This window comes from Littorina saxatilis, linkage group LG1, assembly GCF_037325665.1.
Source record: "Littorina saxatilis isolate snail1 linkage group LG1, US_GU_Lsax_2.0, whole genome shotgun sequence".
Lineage (NCBI taxonomy): Eukaryota > Metazoa > Mollusca > Gastropoda > Littorinimorpha > Littorinidae > Littorina > Littorina saxatilis.
Window position 1 is genome coordinate 54753910 of NC_090245.1, and position 13267 is coordinate 54767176.

The following is a 13267-nucleotide window of genomic DNA, read 5'->3' on the forward strand; positions in this document are numbered from 1 at the left end:
TGGGATCATCGGATCTTTCAATTCAGGGCTCTGCCCTTCGGGCTGTCCCTGGCCCCGTGGGTTTTCACTATGGTGATCAGGCAGTTGGCCGCGCTGATCAGGCAAAGAGGTATTCGTCTACGGACGTACCTCGACGACTGGTTGATTCTGAATCAGAGTCAATCAGTGTGCCACTTGAACACTCAGGTGGTGTTGAACCGGGCTCTGAGCCTGGGGTTCTCTGTGAACCAAGCGAAGTCGGAATTGACTCCCTCGCAGAGGTTTGTTTACCTCGGTATGGTGTTCGACACTGTCGCTTGGACGGTCCGGCCTACGCAGGAGAGAATTCAGAAGCTTCATGCTCTCATTTTGGCCGTGGCTGGCAGCCAGCAGGCTTCGGTGAGGGTCCTTACCTCGATTCTGGGCCAAATGGAATCTATGGCAACTCTGGTTCCCTTAGGGAGGGTGTACAAGAGGCCTTTCCAGGCTGCGCTCAGCTCTCTCTGGGAGCCGGCTTCGCAGGATTGGGACAAAATCGTCCCCACGCAGGGATGGTTCAGTCACGCGACTGCTCGGTGGTTGGACCTAGACTGGATCTCTCAGGGGGTTCCCATCTCTCTGCCCCCTCCGGACATAGACCTATTTACGGATGCGTCAATGGCCGGGTGGGGGGCTCACATCGGGGGCCAGACGGCCTCCGGTCTTTGGACTCAGTCCCAGCGTCTTTGGCATATCAATCGCCTGGAGTTGGAGGCGGTTGCCCTCGGTTTGCTTGCGTTTCTCCCTCTGGTGGGCGGCAGACATGTCCGGTTGCACACGGACAATACCACTGTCGCTGCTTACATCAACAAGCAGGGAGGAGCTCGGTCGTTTTCCCTGTCAGACAGGGCGTGCGGGGTTCTGGTGTGGTGCCACTCGCATCGGGTCATGATCTCAGCAGAGTTTCTTCCGGGCAAGCTCAACGCACTGGCGGATGCCCTCAGCAGGTCCTCTCAGGTGTTGCACACCGAATGGACGATCACTCATGGGGCGCTCCAACGCCTGTGGGCACAGGTGGAGAAGCCCATGATCGATCTATTTGCAACGAGGTTTTCAAAGAGACTTCCCATTTTCGTGTCTCCCTTTCCGGACACGGAAGCTTGGGCAAGCATTGCGTTGGAGATCTCGTGGAGCGGCCTTCAGGCCTACGCATATCCTCCCTTTCCTCTGCTCAGCAGAGTGGTGAGGAAAGCCGAGCTGGATCGTCCGGAGCTCCTGCTGCTGGTAGCCCCCTGGTGGCCTTCCCAGCAGTGGTTTCCAGATCTGTTGTTGTTGGCAAAAGGAGTTCCGATCCCTCTAAATCTAGTGCGGGGAGAGCTCGTTCAGCCAAGAACAGGCATCCCGCACAGAGACCCGCAGGCCCTGCGCCTACACGTTTGGAGACTGTGAGGTCGGAACTGCGGAAATCTGGCGCTTCAGACTTGACGCTGGATTTGGTCTTTAAGGCGCATAGGTCCTCGACTGCGTCTGTGTATGCTTGCCATTGGGCTGCCTGGGCCAAGTGGTGTAGGGAGGCGGGGGTCAATGCTGTGGCCCCGCGCTCTTTACAGGTGGCAAATCATCTCTCTTTTTTGTCTGCGCAGGGCAGTTCGGCCTCTGCTTTGAGAGTCCGACGTTCTGCTATATCTGCTACTCTGAGACAGATAGGCAGATTGATTAACGTTAACGGAGTGATTGCTAGTGTGATCAAAGGGGCCGCTCTCCAGGAAGCGCAGAGACGGACCTCTGTCCCGGCATGGGACTTATTTTTGGTTTTAGAATATTTGCGGTCTGCGGCGTTTGAGCCTTTGCAGGCTGCTAGCCTGACTGATTTAACACGCAAGACGGTTTTTCTGCTTCTTCTGGCTACCGCTCGGCGAGGCAGTGAGATACATGCCTTGTCGGGTTTGTCGGAAGACATCGCGTTTGAGCGCGATGGTTCAATGTCACTTCATTTCCGGCCTGGTTTTCTCGCGAAAAATCAAAAGCCAGGCCAATCCCCGCCCGTGGTCCGAGTCCCCCCGCTTGGGACTATTCTGGCTTCGCACGATCCTGACTTAGCTAACTGTCCAGTTAGGGCCTTGAAGTCTTACTTGGCTCGCACTCAGTTGGTTAGGGCCAAAAGCCAAAAACTTTTGTTCATTTCATTGAACACAAAATATGACAGGGACATATCGAAATTGACCCTTACAAGATGGGTGGCGACCCTCATTAGACGAGCATATGAGTGGTGGCTCTCTCAGGAGAGGGGGGGGCGTTCAGTCCTTCCTCTGACATCAGCTCGAGTACATGAGGCCAGAGCCTGGGCGTCCTCTGTGGCCGTCTTACGTTCAGGGCGATTAAGCGATGTCTTGCAGACAGCTTACTGGAAGTCAGACGATGTTTTCATCAGCTTCTACCTTCGTGACATCTCTTGCACGCGACTGGATGGCTCCAGTGCATTGCCGGCTTTGGTCGCTGCAGGGCAGGTGCTTGCAAGGACATAAGTAAGTTCCCTCCGCCTTTAGGAGGAATCTGCATTCATAAGAATTGGAGTAAGAATATGTGATTAAATCGAAAATTTTTAATTAAATTTTGATTTAATATAATATACTTACTCAATTCTTATAGTTAATACCCTCCCATCCGTCCCCGCTGGATTATGTCCTTGGGGGTTTGTTTGACTAATAGTCTCGAATGATTATTACGGATGCTGGCGCTCACGTAGTGCGCAGGGTGTTATGGGTAACCGAGCAAGGTCAGGCCATAGCAACGGCTATGGCGTCGCTTTTAGCTTGGTTACCACCCTACTAAGGGCAGGTAATTTGAGAGGTTTTTCGACATCTAGCATGTGGGACTAAAGTCAATGCATTCATAAGAATTGGGTAAGTATATTATATTAAATCAAAATTTAATTAAAAATTTTCGATTTAAGACTTCCCCCATATTCTTTTTCAGATTTTCTGTTCATACTATTACATGTGTAAATTTCTTTCAGTTTTCTTCATCTTCTTCGTTCATGGGCTTAGACTCCCACGTACACTCGTGTTTTTGCACGAGTGGAATTTTACGTGTATGACCGTTTTTACCCCGCCATTTAGGCAGCCATACGCCGCTTTCGGGGGAAGCATGCTGGGTATTTTCGTGTTTCTATAACCCACCGAACTCTGACATGGATTACAGGATCTTTTCCGTGCGCACTTGGTCTTGTGCTTGCGTGTACACACGAAGGGGGATAAACCACTAGCAGGTCTGCACATATAAGTTGACCTGGGAGATCGGAAAAATCTCCACACTTAACCCACCAGGCGGCCGCGGCCGGGATTCGAACCCTCGACCTTCCGATTAAGAGGCCGACGTCTTACCACCCCGCCACAGCGCCCGTCCTTTCAGTTTTAATACTCTCTCCTTTTTAAGACCCGATTTTCTCAGATTTCTTGGGTTCTTAAAAGGGAGGTTCCACTGTATTTTATGTAGCTTGAACCCTGAAGGATAGGTGATGTGTATCTTTACGCTTGAGGGGTACGTGGTGTGTCTAATGTTGGCTTTGAGATATTTTTAGTTTGTAATAATCGTGATGTTGATGGTTGTTTTGTAAATGGATATTACCGAAAAGATGAGAGGGATAGATCTTACAAAACCAGGTCATTTGATTAGGCGAGATATAACCAGTCAGACTAAAAGCGCAATAAAATAGTGACAGATTTATTTTGAGAGAAAAAACACACAAAAACATATGTTATCGAAACAAGCACAATTGACCGGTCGATTTTCTTTTCTGGTACGACTGGTAAATTACTGGACGTTTTTGAGTATAACTGGTAAAATACTAGACGTTTTTGAGTATGACTGGTAAAATACTGGACGTTTTTGAGTATGACTGGTAAAATACTGGACGTTTTTGAGTATGACTGGTAAAATACTGGACGTTTTTGAGTATGACTGGTAAAATACTGGACGTTTTTGAGTATGACTGGTAAAATACTGGACGTTTTTGAGTATGACTGGTAAAATACTGGACGTTTTTGAGTATGACTGGTAAAATACTGGACGTTTTTGAGTATGACTGGTAAAATACTGGACGTTTTTAATTGACACAAAGACTGTCTGAGTAAAAATGTTTGACTTTTCAGGGATCCTTCACTGTGTCGTGAGTTCTTTCTAGACACAGAGACTGTCTGAGTACACATGTTTGACTTTTCAGGGATCCTTCACTGTGTCGTGAGTTCTTTCTAGACACAGAGACTGTCTGAGCACACATGTTTGACTTTTCAGGGATCCTTCACTGGGTCGTAAGTTCTTTCTAGACACAGAGACTGTCTGAGTACACACATGTTTGACTTTTCAGGGATCCTTCACTGTGGCGTGAGTTCTAGACACAGAGACTGTCTGGGCACACATGTTTGACTTTTCAGGGATCCTTCACTGGGTCGTGAGTTCTTTCTAGACACAGAGACTGTCTGAGTACACATGTTTGACTTTTCAGGGATCCTTCACTGGGTCGTGAGTTCTAGACACAGAGACTGTCTGAGCACACATGTTTGACTTTTCAGGGATCCTTCACTGGGTCGTGAGTTCTAGACACAGAGACTGTCAGAGTACACATGTTTGACTTTTCAGGGATCCTTCACTGGGTCGTGAGTTCTTTCTAGACACAGAGACTGTCTGAGTACACATGTTTGACTTTTCAGGGATCCTTCACTAGGTCGTGAGTTCTAGACACAGAGACTGTCTGAGTACACATGTTTGACTTTTCAGGGATCCTTCACTGGGTCGTGAGTTCTTTCTAGACACAGAGACTGTCAGAGTACACATGTTTGACTTTTCAGGGATCCTTCACTGGGTCGTGAGTTCTTTCTAGACACAGAGACTGTCTGCGTACACATGTTTGACTTTTCAGGGATCCTTCACTGGGTCGTGAGTTCTTTCTAGACACAGAGACTGTCTGCGTACACATGTTTGACTTTTCAGGGATCCTTCACTGTGTCGTGAGTTCTTTCTAGACACAGAGACTGTCTGAGTACACATGTTTGACTTTTCAGGGATCTTTCACTGGGTCGTGAGTTCTTTCTAGACACAGAGACTGTCAGAGTACACATGTTTGACTTTTCAGGGATCCTTCACTGGGTCGTGAGTTCTTTCTAGACACAGAGACTGTCTGCGTACACATGTTTGACTTTTCAGGGATCCTTCACTGGGTCGTGAGTTCTTTCTAGACACAGAGACTGTCTGAGTACACATGTTTGACTTTTCAGGGATCTTTCACTGGGTCGTGAGTTCTTTCTAGACACAGAGACTGTCTGAGTACACATGTTTGACTTTTCAGGGATCCTTCACTGGGTCGTGAGTTCTTTCTAGACACAGAGACAGTGTCTGAGTACACATGTTTGACTTTCCAGGGATCCTTCACTGGGTCGTGAGTTCTTTCTAGACACAGAGACAGTGTCTGAGTACACATGTTTGACTTTTCAGGGATCCTTCACTGGGTCGTGAGTTCTTTCTAGACACAGAGACAGTGTCTGAGGACAGTACACATGTTTGACTTTTCAGGGATCCTTCACTGGGTCGTGAGTTCTAGACACAGAGATTGTCAGAGTACACATGTTTGACTTTTCAGGGATCCTTCACTGTGGCGTGAGTTCTTTCTAGACACAGAGACTGTCTGAACACATATGTTTGACTTGTCAGGGATCCTTCACTGTGTCGTGAGTTCTAGACACAGAGACTGTCTGAGCACACATGTTTGACTTTTCAGGGATCCTTCACTGGGTCGTGAGTTCTAGACACAGAGACTGTCAGAGTACACATGTTTGACTTTTCAGGGATCCTTCACTGGGTCGTGAGTTCTTTCTAGACACAGAGACTGTCTGAGTACACATGTTTGACTTTTCAGGGATCCTTCACTGTGTCGTGAGTTCTTTCTAGACACAAGGACTGTCTGAGTACACATGTTTGACTTTTCAGGGATCCTTCACTGTGGCGTGAGTTCTAGACACAGAGACTGTCTGAGTACACATGTTTGACTTTTCAGGGATCCTTCACTGTGGCGTGAGTTCTAGACACAGAGACTGTCTGAGTACACATGTTTGACTTTTCAGGGATCCTTCACTGTGTCGTGAGTTCTTTCTAGACACAGAGACTGTCTGAGTACACATGTTTGACTTTTCAGGGATCCTTCACTGTGTCGTGAGTTCTTTCTAGACACAGAGACTGTCTGAGCACACAATTGTTTGACTTTTCAGGGATTCTTCACTGGGTCGTGAGTTCTCTCTAGACACAAGGACTGTCTGAGTACACATGTTAGACTTTTCAGGGATCCTTCACTGGGTCGTGAGTTCTAGACACAGAGACTGTCTGAGCACACATGTTTGACTTTTCAGGGATCCTTCACTGGGTCGTGAGTTCTTTCTAGACATAAGGACTGTCTGAGTACACATGTTTGACTTTTCAGGGATCCTTCACTGGGTCGTGAGTTCTAGACACAGAGACTGTCAGAGTACACATGTTTGACTTTTCAGGGATCCTTCACTGTGTCGTGAGTTCTTTCTAGACACAAGGACTGTCTGAGTACACATGTTTGACTTTTCAGGGATCCTTCACTGGGTCGTGAGTTCTAGACACAAGGACTGTCTGAGTACACATGTTTGACTTTTCAGGGATCCTTCACTGGGTCGTGAGTTCTACATCAGCGAGAGCGGACAGGGCTGTGCTGGAACGGGCTGGATCATGGTGTCCACTCAAGACAACTGTTTCTACGAGCGGGCCGGCTCCGGCAAACCCACCTTCTATTACGCCAAGGGCAACACAGCCGGCCAGTGGAGTACGTGTTCAACACAAGGAAACCTCCATTAAAAGACCAAAAAAGTACTGTACACACGTGTGAAGGAAGAATACGGAACAAATACGAGCAACATTTGTTCCGTATTGTTCATTCAATTGTGAGTACAGTAATTGTTGGTCTTTTTATTTATCGCTCTCACACGCAGTTATTATTGTTCTTCTGCAATTACCCCTGTTTTTACATTTTCAACAAATCTGAAAAAAGTCAAGTTTTATATATAGAAGGGTTGTCATATCATGGACATGGAGGTTACGCTGGAGATCTTATGAGGAGAGAATAGAGTTGCTGTAGATGGCGGTAGACGAAACAAAAATTAATGTTGAGGTTTTCTCAGATGTTATTTAAGTTACAGCTTTTAAACTTTGCTCACTTCAGAGGTTTTATGACCTCGAGACATGCCCCATGACCCTCGTTGATTTTCAAGGTCACAGTGGGGTCGAGTTTGAGTCAAAGAAAAGAAAATTATTATTTTCTCTGATGTTATTTAACCCAGAAACTTTACACACTTCAAGGGTTTGATGACCTTCACACATGGCCATTAACCGAAACCTTGCTGCTGCTGATCTAACGTCACAGTGGGGTTATAATTAGAAAATCATCATTTACTTCAACATCTATGGCGCTAGAGTATAGCAGTTAATATTCTTCTGTTTCATATATATTTGACAAAGGTGTGTCAAACAAGTATGTGCTCTTTTTGATTTGTAGAAGTATATAGATAAGTCAATGTACGCCACTGCATGTTTCTTAGGGTAGGGACGAACTAATAACATAATTGATGCAGTTATTGCTTTTGAGTTTGCCTTGTTGTTGTTGTTTTTGTTGTTGTTGTTGTTGTTGTTGTCTTATTCTTACTCTGTTTAATTCTTATTGCAGCTGGCAGAGCAGAGGGAGATGTTTTCATGATCGCAGGACGTGGAGGATGTGAGTTTATTTGGATGGATGGGCGAGTGGATATATGGGTGGAAGGAATGATGGCCGATTGGATAGATTGGTGGAAGGAATGATGGGCGAGTGGATGGATGGCTGGAAGGAATGATGGGCGAGTGGATAGATGGGTGGAAGGAATGATGGGTGAGTGGATAAATGGGTGGAAGGAATGATGGGTGAGTGGATAGATGGGTGGAAGGAATGATGGGTGAGTGGATAGATGGGTGGAAGGAATGATGGGCGAGTGGATAGATGAGTGGAAGGAATGATGGGCGAGTGGATAGATGGGTGGAAGGAATGATGGGCGAGTGGATAGATGGGTGGAAGGAATGATGGGTGAGTGGATAGATGGGTGGAAGGAATGATGGGTGAGTGGATAGCACCCATTGCACCTCGGTATAAGCAGACAAAACGTATGTATGTTTTCTTGCTGAACAGTAGGGGAACGTATACTGTGTGTACTGTCAGCGTATACGGTAGTATGGTTCGAAGCGATGTCTCCGATGACTGATGAGGAGTGACGGTCAGTATAAAACTGTTATCGGAAACAGATAAATTACGGGGGCCCGGGTAGCTCAGGTGGTAGAGCACTGGACTTGTGATCGAAAGGTCGCTGGTTCGAATCCGGGCCGGGACGGACACAGGTCAACTTTATGTGCAGACCCAGCGACGGTATTCATCTTCCACCCCATGTGAGAGAGAGAGAGAGCGAGAGAGAGAGAGAGAGAGACGTGTGAATAGGAATAGCCAAACCTCGGAAATTTTTTTGAAATATGCGACTTTTTTCTTTTACTGCGAGTTTTCGTTCTTTCCGTGTGACGTCACGTCAATCTATCTATCTAAAGAGACCGTATACGTTCAGCTGGTAGTTCCAATAAGGATTTTTCGCTGATACCACCAGAAAGTATACGCTGAACGTACAGAACGTATACTGTGAGCTGCTGTGTAGCGGGCCCAGGACTCTATGTTTTGTGCGGTCTGAGCGATGTGCAATGCCTCATGGATAGCTGGGTGGAAGGAATGATGGGCGAGTAGATGGCTGGAAGAAATGATGGGTGAGTGGATAGATGGGTGGAAGGAATGATGGGTGAGTGGATAGATGGGTAGAAGGAATGATGGGCGAGTCAGACCTGTTTACACTACACATTGAGCGTAGTAAACTACGATTTTGGTCCCCAAACTACGCAACTACGCATGCTTGTCTTATACTACGCAAACAAACGTTTCGTTTCGACTACACATTTTGACATTTTGAATACGCAAAAACGCGAGCAAGTTCCGATCCATAATTTGTACTAACCGGTTGTGTACTGCGTGCAAAACATGCCCGGCGCCCGCGAGAGTAGCGTAGTCAGTTGGTCTTGCTGCTGTTATTACAACTATCGCGGGCGTTTCAGCACATACTTTTCTGAACGCGGTCACTTCGTAGCTCATTCTTTCTGGAGGGAAAAAAATGGCTACAGCGACGAACACGGATTCAGAAGACTTTGGCGATCAACCGCCACGGAGCAAAAAAAAGAAGCTTGGTCAAACTCCCAGCAAGGCTTTTCTGCCAAAGTACTATGAGGAGCATCCATGCCTAGTTTCGTGGAGAAAAGGGAAGCATTTTGCCCACTGCACCATGTAACCGCCACAAGAAAAGCACTTCTCATGAGGAATTCAAGAAATCCCGACCAAAGCAGAGGAAAACTTGAAGAAACCCGTGCCAGGGAAAGAAGACCAAGACAAGCTCACTTTTGAGAGATCGGTAACCAGAGCAGAGGCAATGACCTGCCATATTATTATTATTGCCGACGCAAACCTGTTCTGTTTATATGCAAATTTGCCTTCATGTTGATACACATACTCCCAGTCCCTACTTTTTGTGACTTGATGTTCTCAGATTGTCACAGGTCTTCAATAGGGGGTCCCACTGTATATGAACTGCATACCCCTCAACATAGCTTTTTTTTAACAAATTGAAATGTTCCAAACTAGTTAATAATTTTTTTCTTAACAAATAAACTTAATGCTTGGCTTGTATTTTTGTGGGGGCTTTGTTTGTATTTGTATGAGGAGTATTGTTCACATTGTAATAGTTTTGTTTGGAGTGTTGAGTGTTTGTTTTAGTACGGTATAAGTAACTGTTCTGTTTTGCGGTTTGGGTTGATCGAATTGAAATACTACACATTCACCTGCCAAACTACACATTTGCCTTATTTTCACACCCAAAACTACACATGGTACATTTCAGGGGTAGGCAGGTCTGGCGAGTGGATAGATGGGTGGAAGGAATGATGGGCGAGTGGATGGGTGGAAGGAATGATGGGTGAGTGGATAGATGTGTGGAAGGAATGATGGGTGAGTGGATAGATGGGTGGAAGGAATGATGGGTGAGTGGATAGATGGGTGGAAGGAATGATGGGTGAGTGGATAGATGGGTGGAAGGAATGATGGGCGAGTGGATAGATGGGTGGAAGGAATGATGGGCGAGTGGATAGATGGGTGGAAGGAATGATGGGCGAGTGGATAGATGGGTGGAAGGAATGATGGGCGAGCAGATGGGTGGATAGATGGGTGGAAGGAATGATGGGCAAGTGGATAGATGGGTTGAAGGAATGATGGGTGAGTGGATAGATGGTTGGAAGGAATGATGGGCGAGTGGATAGATGGGTGGAAGGAATGATGGGCGAGTGGATAGATGGGTGGAAGGAATGATGGGCTAGTGGATAGATGGGCGGAAGGAATGATGGGCGAGCAGATGGGTGGATAGATGGGTGGAAGGAATGATGGGCGAGTGGATAGATGGGTTGAAGGAATGATGGGTGAGTGGATAGATGGTTGGAAGGAATGATGTGCAAGTGGATAGATGAGTGGAAGGAATGATGTACGAGTGGATAGATGGGTGGAAGGAATGATGGGCGAGTGGATAGATGGGTGGAAGGAATGATGGGCGAGTGGATAGATGCGTGAGTGGATAGATGAGTGGAAGGAATGATGTGCGAGTGGATAGATTGGTGGAAGGAATGATGGGTGAGTGGATGGATCCTTGGAAGCAATGATGGGCGAGTGGATAGATGGGTGGAAGGAATGATGGGCGAGTGGATAGATGGGTGGAAGGAATGATGGGTGAGTGGATAGATGAGTGGAAGGAATGATGGGCAAGTGGATACATTGGTGGAAGGAATGATGGGTGAGTGGATGGATCCTTGGAAGCAATGATGGGCGAGTGGATAGATGGGTGGAAGGAATGATGTGCGAGTGGATAGATTGGTGGAAGGAATGATGGGTGAGTGGATGGATCCTTGGAAGGAATGATGGGTGAGTGGATAGATAGGTGGAAGGAATGATGGGTGAGTGGATAGATGGGTGGAAGGAATGATGGGCAAGTGTATAGATGGGTGGAAGGAATGATGGGCGAGTGGATAGATGAGTGGAAGGAATGATGGGCAAGTGGATAGATTGGTGGAAGGAATGATGGGTGAGTGGATGGATCCTTGGAAGCAATGATGGGCGAGTGGATAGATGGGTGGAAGGAATGATGGGGGAGCAGATGGGTGGATAGGTGGATGGATAAAGATTAGCCTGTGTGTGGAGTGAGGCATGAAGGAGCTGTTATTTGCATGCAGGATCTTTCTTTCTTTTCTTTATTTGGTGTTTAACGTCGTTTTCAACCGTTCAAGGTTATATCGCGACGGTGCATGCAGGATGGTTGTGTGACTTTTTTACTTGCTAATATTTTTGTGCACATTTTCATGAGGATTGATCTGAGCTGAGACAGATAATGAGTTGCTTTTTATCGATCATTCTGTTGTTCTGTATGCCAACATTTTCCTACATTTGTGTCTTGCAGGTGCATCTGGAAATAACACACAAAATAAACGTGAGTGTTCCTGCATCTTTGATAATTTGGCCATCTAAAGTTGGCCAAAATATTATTGCAACAAATTTCAAACCCAAATTAATGCATTAATTCCTGTGTCATTTCATTAAAACTGTATATGCCAGTTATAGGCCGTTCACTTAACCTTCAGGATCACCTTCTGGATTAAATATTTCTTTTACAGGGATCACGTGACCGCCGCTCAAGTAAGGGTACCGTCAAAATCGACCAGACAAAAATGGAAGAGCCGAATGAAAAATCGACAAAAAATCACAATAGGCAAAACTTTGCAACTTTGACATACAAGAAAAATTTCAAACCAATTATCTACCCTGAACAGATTGTTTTGTTTTGCTACCTTGCGTATTTCGCGTGCTATGAAATGACACGGGGATTAATGCTTTAATTTGGGTTTGAAATTTGTTGCAATAATTTTTTGGCCAAGTTTATTTACTGTGAAAATTGTTACTGAATAATGCTCAAATGTCACAAATTCCATTGTGTGTGTGTGTCTGTGTGTTTGTTTGTGTGGGTGTGTGTCTGACCATGTGTGTGTGATTTGTGTGCATGGGTGGTGTGTGTGTGTGTGTGTGTGTGTTTTTGTTTGTGTATGTTTGTGTGTACGTAGCTACGTGGATGTGCGTGAGTGTGTGTGTGTGTTAGTGTGTATATATGTGTGTGTGTGTATGTGTGTGTGTAAGAGAGAGAGAGAGATTTGTCCTTCGCTGGGGGTATGCAGTGCCTTGGCGTTGCACTTCTACTTAATTACTTTGAAGGTTTTGTCTGAGCACAGAAAATGACAGTGTTGGCAGTGCGTAACTTAAAATTGAAATGAGTCTTTCCCTGTGCAGCGGTGTGTACCTACAAGGGCACAGAGTACCACACTGGCCAGACGTGGCAAGATGGCTGCGACAAAAACTGCACCTGCAGAGACGGAAACCTGGGATACTACCAGTGTGACGACTTGTAAGTACAGTACAAGGAACTCCTCCCCCCCCCCCCCTCATCCTTTTTAAGATTAAAATTGATTAATTATTTTTAAAGCTTTGAAGCTAAAATGCAATCCCATTGAGTATAGTTGTGTTACAATAACGGCTATCCGCCATGGAAGGTGAAGAGCGTGGCATATTATTACCTCCAGGTGACACTGTCTTCTGTGTGTGTAGGCATGCATGCTTGTGTTATAATGTAAGTCATACCATTGTGGACTGTCAGACAATGTTTGTGCATGGCCATGGGCATATCTTGAAGTTGCCAACACCCCCTGTTGTTGCAGTGAATTTAGGAAAAGACTTCTACTTTGGTAGTGTGTCAGTCAATGGCTTAGACAGCTAGCCGCAGATGTTGGACTGTCAGACAATGTTTGTGCATGGGCATATCTTGAAGTTGTTAACACCTCCTTGTTGTTGCAGTGAATTTAGGAAAAGACCTCTACTTTGGTAGTGTGTCAGTCAATGGCTTAGACAGCTAGCCGTAGATGTTGGACTGTCAGACAATGTTGGTGCATGGGCATATCTTGAAGTTGCCAACACCTCCTTGTTGTTGCAGTGAAAAGAAAAGACCTCTACTTTGGTAGTGTGTCAGTAGCCGTTGATGTGTAAGGTATAGACTGAGATGTGCAATGCATTGTACAACTTAACACTTTCTACCCCACTTAT

At 46.0% G+C, this 13267-nt stretch overlaps 1 protein-coding gene across 2 annotated transcripts in view; it reads left to right on the forward strand.

The window, feature by feature from the left end:
* The window catches only part of LOC138974150 (uncharacterized), a 127960-nt gene that overhangs the window by 112773 nt on the left and 1920 nt on the right, over positions 1 to 13267 (forward strand). For both annotated transcript variants that reach the window (XM_070346848.1, XM_070346858.1), the window contains 4 exons: positions 6633 to 6796; positions 7694 to 7741; positions 11580 to 11609; positions 12461 to 12575. In XM_070346848.1, the coding sequence (XP_070202949.1) occupies positions 6633 to 6796; positions 7694 to 7741; positions 11580 to 11609; positions 12461 to 12575 (357 nt within the window). The remainder of the gene's footprint in view (positions 1 to 6632; positions 6797 to 7693; positions 7742 to 11579; positions 11610 to 12460; positions 12576 to 13267) is intronic.